The sequence below is a fragment of the Mustela lutreola genome, chromosome 2 (assembly GCF_030435805.1).
Source record: "Mustela lutreola isolate mMusLut2 chromosome 2, mMusLut2.pri, whole genome shotgun sequence".
Classification (NCBI taxonomy): domain Eukaryota; kingdom Metazoa; phylum Chordata; class Mammalia; order Carnivora; family Mustelidae; genus Mustela; species Mustela lutreola.
This window is the reverse complement of record NC_081291.1, coordinates 102,078,376-102,087,528: the sequence shown is the minus strand read 5'-3', so window position 1 is coordinate 102,087,528 and position 9,153 is coordinate 102,078,376. Positions and strand designations below refer to the sequence as shown.

General features: G+C 40.1%; 1 protein-coding gene across 2 annotated transcripts in view; it reads left to right on the top strand.

Annotated features, from left to right (window-relative positions):
- Positions 1-4,117: 4,117 nt before the first annotated feature.
- GOLGB1 (golgin B1) overlaps positions 4,118-9,153 on the top strand; it is a 126,964-nt gene continuing 121,928 nt past the window's right edge. The window contains exon 1 of one of the 2 annotated variants that reach the window (XM_059162798.1): positions 4,118-4,267. Coding sequence is in view for 1 of the 2 variants with exons in the window: in XM_059162800.1 (XP_059018783.1) it covers positions 4,782-4,797 (16 nt within the window). In the remaining variant the exon portion in view is untranslated. Of the gene's footprint in view, positions 4,268-4,297; positions 4,798-9,153 lie in introns of those variants that run through there. The other variant, XM_059162800.1, reaches the window with a different exon arrangement.

Genomic DNA, 9,153 nt, shown 5'->3' with positions numbered 1-9,153 from the left:
CCTAATCTGTGGTTTGTCTTTTCATTCTCTTGGCAGAGCCTTTCAGAAGATTTTCATTTTAAACAAGTCCAACTTATCAGATCACCACCCCCCAAGACACACACACACACACACACACACACACACACACACACACACAGCCTCCCATAGCCCTTGCTTTTGGTGTTGTACCTAAAAAGTCATTGCCAAATCCAAGGTCCTATATTCTAAAATTCTTATACTTTACATTTTACATTTAAGTCTGTGGTCCATTTGAGTTAATTTTTGTGAAAGGTTTAAGTCTGTTTCTATATTCATTTTTTTATATGGGTGTCTAATTGTTCCAGTACCATTTTTTGAAAAGACATTTCTTCACTGAATTGCTTTTCCTCCATCAAAGCTCAATTGACTGTATTTGCATGGGTCTATTTTGGGTTTCTCTTACCTGTTCTGTTGATGTATTCTTTCTCCATTACCACACTGTCTTGATTACTATAGATCTATAGTAAGTCTTGAAGTCAGCCAGTCCCCCAACTTTGTCTTCCACCTTCTTCTCCTTTATTCTGTGTTCTGTTAGTTATTCCAGATTTTTCTTCCCATATAAACTTTAGAATTAGTTTCTTTTTTATTTTTATTTTTTTAAAGATTTTATTTATTTGAGAGAGAGGAGGTGAGAGAGAGCATGAGCGAGGAGAAGGTCAGAGGGAGAAGCAGACTCCCCGTGGAGCTGGGAGCCCAATGTGGGACTCGATCCCGGGACTCCAGGTGAGGGTTTTGTTGTTTTTGCTTTTTATTTTTTCTTAGTTTATTAGGGGATTTTCTACATATATAATCATGTTCTACAAACAAAGATAGTTTTACTTCTTCCCAATCTGTATATCTTGTCTTACATTACATAGAAATTCCCGTAAAATGTTAAATAGGAGTGGTGATAGAGGATGTACTTGCCTTGTTCCCAATCTTAGTGGGGAAAAATCTTTTTTTTTTTTTTTAACCAGTAAGAATAATATTAGCTGTGAGTTTTTTGTAGATGTTCTCCATCAGGTTGAGACAGTGCCCTTCTATCTATTCCTAGTTTTCTGAAGGTTTTTTTTTTTTTTTTGTTTGTGTCAAATTTTTTCATCTATTGATATAATTGTATGATTTTATGTTTTTAAAATTATTGTCCCCCAGAGAGGATTGTTTAAAAAATTTAGTTTATGTGTGTGTGTGAGAGAGAGAGAGAAAGTGCGCGTGCGTGCGCTCCAGGGAGAAACAGACTCCCCACTGAGCAGGGAGCCTGACTGGGTGAGGGGGGCTTGATCCCAGTACCCTGAGATCATGATCTGAGCCAAAGGGAGACTCTTAACCAACTGAGCCACCCAGGTATCCCAGTTTTATTTTTTTTGTATATACATTTATTTATCCTATGTTTCTCAAGAAATTTTTATTTCTTTCATATTTTAAGATATATTGGCATACTTATACATCAGATTCTTATGAATTTAAACATTTATTCATTTAACAATTATTTATTGAACACGTACTCTGTTGAAGATACTACCTTAGGTACAAAGAATACATTAATAAATAAGGCTGCCTGAAGGTTTTCAGATAAATTTTTATTTGGCATAAGGAAAGGTGAGAATGAGGAGGAAAAAAAGTGGAAAACAGAAGACCAAGAGGGAACTGGGTAATAGTAAATCAGAGAGGATGTGAAATTTCCTGTCCCCCAAATTGTTATCACTGAACTCTTAATTGAGGAGTGGTCACTCTGTAAGGGACAAGTAAATGAGTGATGATAGGCTTCTATGATTTCTGTAGTCCCTAACTGCTCTAGAGTTCAGAATAATATCCAAACCCTTCACCATAAAATATCACACACCACTTCATTACCTACTCCTTGTGTACCTGTTCATGTTACTCATGTTGTTCTTCAAATAGTCCTGCACATGCTGCTCCATTTGCCTCCACTGCTCTGTTCTCTTTTACCTGATGGGTCAACTCCTAGTTATCTTTTATTATCTTGATCATTTTCTCAAGGCCCAAACTGCTTTCATTAAATTGCATTCTAAATGACTTCCAGTCTTTCAGTGCCCTCAGTTCAGCTCTTAAACCTCCACCCAGCATTATTATTCCTTCATATGCCTAGTGATCACTGTAATTCTCACTGAATGACCACTCTGTGCTGACCCAAGAATGAAAGGCAGGGTCTTTTTTTTTTTTTTTTTTTTGAAAGGCAGGGTCTTAAGAAGACATACTTACTAGACAGACAATTTTCTAATCTTCCGTAAGAAAATTTCATTCTGTTAAAACTGAAGATCTGGGGGCGCCTGGGTGGCTCAGTGGGTTAAAGCCTCTGGGTCCTGGGATCGAGCCCCATGTCGGGCTCTCTGCTCAGCAGGGAGCCTGTTTCCCTCTCTCTCTGCCTCTGCCTGCCTCTCTGCCTACTTGTGGCCTCTCTCAAATGAATAAATAAATAATCTTTAAAAAAAAAAACCTGGAAGATCTGTTCTAAGGCTGAATGTGGAAACAAGGAATTTGGAGAAAGACAATGTTTGTGTATGGTTCCTATTTTCTCTGAGATAAAAATTAAGTACATCTGCTGGGAATGTGAAGAGGATGTTAAAGGTTTGAGTAACTGTTGTGGGAATTGGGAGAGGAAGCTGAAAACACACCAAAGATTTGGGGGTGTGCTGAGGATGGAGTGAAATTGGAAACTGAATGTGTAGAAGTAACCATCTCCCTTATGTCATATTTTCTCCTGCAGCATTCTGCACTCCAAATTTGGGTAGGGGCGAAGACTGGTGGTTGCACTGATCCAGGCTTTCCTGGGTGGGTACAATCAGGGATAAGAGAATACAATGTACTGATGAAGGACGGCAGCTTCGGCATTTAATAACTTCAAATCCTGGCTCTGGCCCTCATTATGTGAATTTATGCAAATTACTTAATCGTTTCAAGCCTTATTTTGTCCAGTGTAAGATGATGATAATCATACCTACTTCAAGGATTCCAAAGATACTGAGTGCTCTACTGCATACTGTTCTTGGACCTGGAGGGAGATACAGTTGAGATCAAGAGACAAAAATTCCTGTTCTGTGGAAGGAATAATTTAGTGAGGAGAGAGAAAATAAAGATAAATGAAATAAAGATGGCAAAGTGCTTAGGGAAAAAATAAGCAGAGAAAGGATATAGTGCATGCAGGGGACTGCTATGAAAGGTGAGTAGTCAGGGTAGGCCTTAGTGAGCTGTTTGAATCTCAAAGAGTTATGTAAACATTAGCGTGAGGATGCATATAGTGGGCTAGCAATAAATTCAAACTAATGGTCTTATTGTGAAGAGTACCTGAAGTCAAGGGAGCTGGCTTTCCCCTCTTTCCTTAGGCCTTAAGGAGAGCATGCATGATTTCGGTGACAATTACTGGAGCTTCTCACTGACTCCCATTGCAGACCTGGGACCTCAAATCTCACCTTCTGCTTAAGCCCCAGCTCAAACGTCACTCCCTCGTCACTCCCTCGGAGGCACTTTTCTAGTAGTATTCCCTATTCTCCCACTCGTGTCCTCAGAGACATCTCAGATTCTCTTTCATGAAGCTGCCAGGTTCTAGTCCGAGTTCTAATCTCCACGTCACCATTTATCTTTGGGTGACTCCCTTTATTCCGGTTCTTATTTTTTGTCAGTAAAATGAAAAAATCACATTAGACCACCTATTTTGGGGTTCTTGATATTTTACGATTCTAAGAGCAAAATCCATATCTCCTCTCCCTTCTCAAAGCTCATTCAACAATCCTATGACACCTGGTTCTCGCAGTACGGGGCTCCGCAAAAGCCCAAGCTGTAATCTAGGAGAGTCTCCACCAGCAACGCAAGGGCACTGGAGCCAACAACCTGTCCCCTTCACGCTGCTTAACACCTGACCTACCGCAGAAAGCCCGCCCTCCCGGCATTTCCGGTTCTCCAGCAGATCTTCTTCCGGAACACTTGCTCACGTTTGACTCCGCCCCTCCTCCACTGTTTAGAGACCATTGGCTCTTTCTTTGAGGAAGCAGAGAATTTCCTGGCGTTGATTGGTTTCCGTCATTGTTGATGGGTTAGTTACAAACAAGGCGTGCCTGGTCTCCCTGGTAACGCTCCGCCGGTAGCCGGGATTGGTTCATTCCCTAATCCCATCTTCCGTCCCAACTGCGAGTGGTTGAGTCCCTTGACGGGGCGCGGCGGTGGTAGGTGTCGCGGACGGGATTCCCGAGCTGACGTGGCTTAAATTTGGAACGGGGCAGCTGGTGCCTCCGGCCGCAGCCTCTTCCAGGTGAGTGAGGGATACTTGCCAACTCTTCCCTTCCTTGAGTCTTTTTAACGGTCACCCCTGCGCAGGGGCTGCCGAAGCGGCCACTCTCGGGTCGCTTCCCTGCCCTTCTTCTTCCTGATTCAGTCCGGGATCCGGCCCTACACACGCCTCCTCTCACCTACCAGGCCTACTTCTAGTTGCTCACAAGCAAACTGGCCCCGTCGAAGGGCTTCGGGATCTCCCTGCGCGGCCTCGAGGCACATATGCGCGGTCAGCCCCCAGCGCAGGACGTTTCTTCTCCGAGGGCGACGGAGGGGCTCTCGGGTCAGTCCTGTGCGCTCGGCCTCGTTCGGTGAGCGGCCTCTTTAGGCCGCCCTAGTTACGCAGTCGCTGACGTCGGAGAGAACCTGCCCGGCCCCTGCGTTCAGGCCCTAAACAAACTTCGTGTCGGGAAAGAGAGGCGAGACCCGAAGGAATCAAAGCTCCTGAAGGCGGAGATCACAGAAACAGTGGAGCTACAACACAAAAAGGGTGCATGTCAAACGATCCTGGTAATGAATTGCTGGTGAGATTCGGGGAGAGGAATGATCTTGGCGATGCCATCAGCACTAAAATCCCAGGAATCAGAGGTGGGCAGGCAGTTAGAGGAAAGGGAACCCTGAAGAAAGTTCTGGAGGAAAAAGAACTTGATTTGGTGGTGTGCACGATATTTATCTGCTTAACGAGAGTGCTGTGTAGGGGGAAGGGGAGGGTGAGTCCCTTGACAAATGAGGAATATATTTGTCTGACTTATTTAAAGAGTTCCAGTTGGTCTATGGGGAAAGGATAGTTTAAGTGTGGGACAGAGATATTTAAAGTCACTGCATAAGTACTTTCACTTTTGGCGATTGTTAGAAGCTTTCCGAGCTTTTTGGCAGTGGAATACTCTGTACAGAGAGTCTAGGAGGCCTTTCCAGAAACATAATTAAATTTGTATGGTCAGAATAACTATGACTAGTCAAACCCAGTAAATGTTAGGTTGGAAATGACAGGATTTGGTCATGGAATAGATATAGGAAAAGTTGAAGAGAACTGAAAAGTTGCAAATATTGTGCACTGATCGTTTCTCAGCTTTTAGTTTTCATCCCTTGACCGTGGAGTGAACATCTAATGCTTTCCTCCTCACTGCATTACATTTGTTTAACCATATCCAGTAGTTCACAAACATTTTTACACACCCTATCAATAAAACATTTTTAAGCAAGTATATTCCAAATATATTATATTTAATTACGAATAGCAGTGTGCACAGCACAGTAAACATAAAGAAAAACACATTTCAAATGATGGAAAGTAAATTCTTGCCCACTCTCTAGGACACTCCCAACCCAATTTGGGAACCACATAAGTTTGTTTACATATCTAAGGACCTTCAGGCTGGATGGGAGAACCCTTTTTTTTTGGACCTCCATTCTTCTGGGATAGAACCTCCTAAAAACCATAAAAACCATCTTTTTTTTTTTTTTTTTTTAAGATTTTATTTATTTGCCAGTCAGAGATCACAAGTAGGCAGAGAGGCAGGCAGAGAGAGAGAGGAGGAAGCAAGCTCCCCGCTGAGCAGAGAGCCCGATGCAGGGCTGGATCCCAGGACTCTGGGATCATGACCTGAGCCGAAGGCAGAGGCTTTAACCCACTGAGCCACCCAGGTGTCCCCATTAAAAACCATCTTTAGGTGATCATTTTTTTCCCTTCTGTTTGCATTAATGGATTAATTAAAGGGATATTGATTTTACTAATTTATAAAAATAATAAATCATTCATAAACTTCTTTTGGTTAAAAAAAGTATAAGGAATAAATCATTTGGAACTTATCACTGATCATTACATACCAGTCTTTTGTTAGGAACCACTACATAAAAAAGAGGCTAGGCTCAATAACACTATATTTTTAATTAAGCCATGTAAAAATCAGCAATATGTATTTTTGGTAAAATGAAATTCAATAAAAAAATATAATAACAAAAATCTCTTTCTTTAGCTACTGACCTTTTTTCCTGTTCTCTTTGCTGAAGTAAAGCGCTATAGATAATTTCTTGTTTCTTCTTAAGAAACTTTCTGATCATACTCAAGCACATATATCTTCCTCCTTTTTCTCTCCCACAAGTGGGATCATGATACACATACTGTTCTCCACCTTTCTTTTGCCACTTAATACTATATTTTCCTCTATCTATAAGTATTAAACTACCACATTCTTTTTTTAATATCATCCCTTTTATTTACTTTTTAAAAAGATTTTATTTATTTATGTGTCAGGGAGAAAGAGAGAGAGAGAGAAAGAGAGCACGTGCACAAGCTGGGAGAGTAGCAGGCAGAGGGAGAACCAGGCAGGGGAATGCAGGGCTCGATCCTGGGATCGTTTGAGCCGAAGGCAGGCACTTAACCAACTGAGCCACTCAGACATCCCTAACCTACCCCATTCTTTTAAAAGGCTATGCAGCATTCCCTGTAGAAATATCAAAATGTATTTAGTGTGTCCCCTATTGATGGACATCAGGTTGTATTCAGTATTAGACATCACAAACATGTACATATATCCTTGTGCCCTTGTGTGAATGTATCTATGGTATAAACGTGGGATTCTTTGGGCCATACCACTCTGAATCATTTTATTTTAGTTTATGTACTGCTCAAAAAAGAGTACTTGTAGAAGTATAAGTATTTGTAAGTATATGAGTGCTCTCATGGCCCCCCTCTATTTAGGTGATCATTATTCACTGGGCTGGCCCCAGTGAATAATGTTGGGTGATGAGGTTACTGAGAAAATAGATATCTTTTGTTTATCTCTTCTGACCTAGAAGCTTCATGGAGCTTTGTGACTAGTCAAATTAATCTCCTTTATGTTATAGTTTACTCAGCTTAAAACAGGAGATATTGATAGTACATCCTTGTTGGGTTTGTTTTAATAATAAAAAAAAGTAATGAGATAGATTAAGTTTTTATATGTAAAGCTATTGAAACAGTACTTAGTGCATAGTGCTGTGTATATAAATTATTAACCACCATTTACTTTTAAATTTATTAATGAATAAATATTATCTTTTCATTTTGTAATTGTAAAATTATGTCATAATATTGGATATGCTTTTCCCCTGCTATCTAGCATCATATCATATCCTCTTAGATCCTCAAACTGATTGAGAATCATGTTGAGAATTAAGGAAAACTACTGAGGCTTAACCAAGTACGCATTAAATAAATTAGAGGAGTGGCTTGGAGATCTCACCATTTTCTGTGTTGTTTCTTTGGGAAAACGTGATTTAAATTCCAAAGCAAATAGAGGAGCTCCCAGGCATGCAGTGTCTTCAGTTACTGCCTTTATTTTCCAAAGCCTTTGTCCTAAGTTCTCTGTGCTTAGAGGCATGCCTTATATTTCTTTTCATATTTTTGTGGCTCCTGGCATTATGCTCCATGCTAAGTGGGTATTTTGAGAATAATTATATATAGCAAGAAGTGAAGACTGTGAGAAAATAATACTTATGAAATTGCAGGTGCCACCTCAACATACAAATGCTGAGATCCTGTGGCAGCATTTGTGGAAGGTGTGGCCAGCAATGACGTTGGAAGATTGTTTTATTTGCCTAAGTGTTTTATTAGAGATTGGCCATTGCCTGAAGCCCTTTATTATTCCTTTTCCCAAGTTGGTACTCACGGTTCTGGTGCTTTATAAAACAGTAGCAAGAGCATTTTTTGTCCAACAGTCACATATATTCCTTACATAAATTTCTTACTGTGAACATGAGTGTTTTTCCCTTTACTAATTTTTACATATGCTTTTGTTCATATCTGCCCTATAGTGAGCCTAAAAAGAGGGAGAGATCCATCCTCCTTCATTTCGCTAATTAGTGCCTCTTGCCCTCAAGTTCTCTACCTTTGAAAAACCTAAAGCACTTAACTGTGCTTGAGATGCCTTTCCCAATTACATTTCCATATTATTCCTTTTATGTCAACAGCTATACAAATAACTTTTGAATCATGGAGTCATAATACTGTTCATTAGAGTGCTTCTTGTCAGTCTTCTTCATTTGAAGATAAGGAAACTATAAAATAACTTACCCAGCAGAGTATAGCCTCTTTCTTTTGGAGCCAGAACTGAAAACTCAGTTCCTGGCTCCTGATTTGGTGCTTTTTCCACTATACTACCTACCTTCTCATGGACCTCTTGGATTATTGAATCAATCTATGAGAAACTCCTTTTACTTTAACCTGAAATGGTACATCTTAATAGTGATCTTACCTCAGATATACATGGTTTTAAACTGTTATGTGAGAAAAGTAACCCACTTTTGATTCGAAGAGCTTTTTATCTTACTCAGTAATGCTTATTTAGCAGACAGATTTTGAAATGTATTAATTTCTCTGTCAGTTTTCCTTATCTTAAAATGGCAATGATGATAATACTGATCTTGTATATTTTGTGAGTATTATAGAGAAATGTATGTAAAGTGGTACATATTGCTTCGTAATTGTTACCATTACTATTATAGTTGTCCTATGTCCATGTGCAGTAATTTTTGATAGGATGCTGGTGAAGACACACTCTCCTAGGGAGGATGAATGAGAATCTCACACATGGTAGTGGTGGATACCAGTGGTGCGGGGGAGAGGAAGATGGAGTTTTAGTTTGAGAAAACATTCAGGATTTTAATTGTGTTTGGAAAATGAAAAAAAAAAAACTTTCCCAATTGAAATTATATAACCATAACAATGTTCTGGGCTAATGGGGAGATATGAAAGTTTTTTTTTTTTTTTTTAAAGATTTTATTTATTTATTTGACAGAGAGAGATCACAAGTAGGCAGAGAGGCAGGCAGAGAGAGAGGAGGAAGCAGGCTCCCCGCTGAGCAGAGAGCCCGATGCGGGACTCGA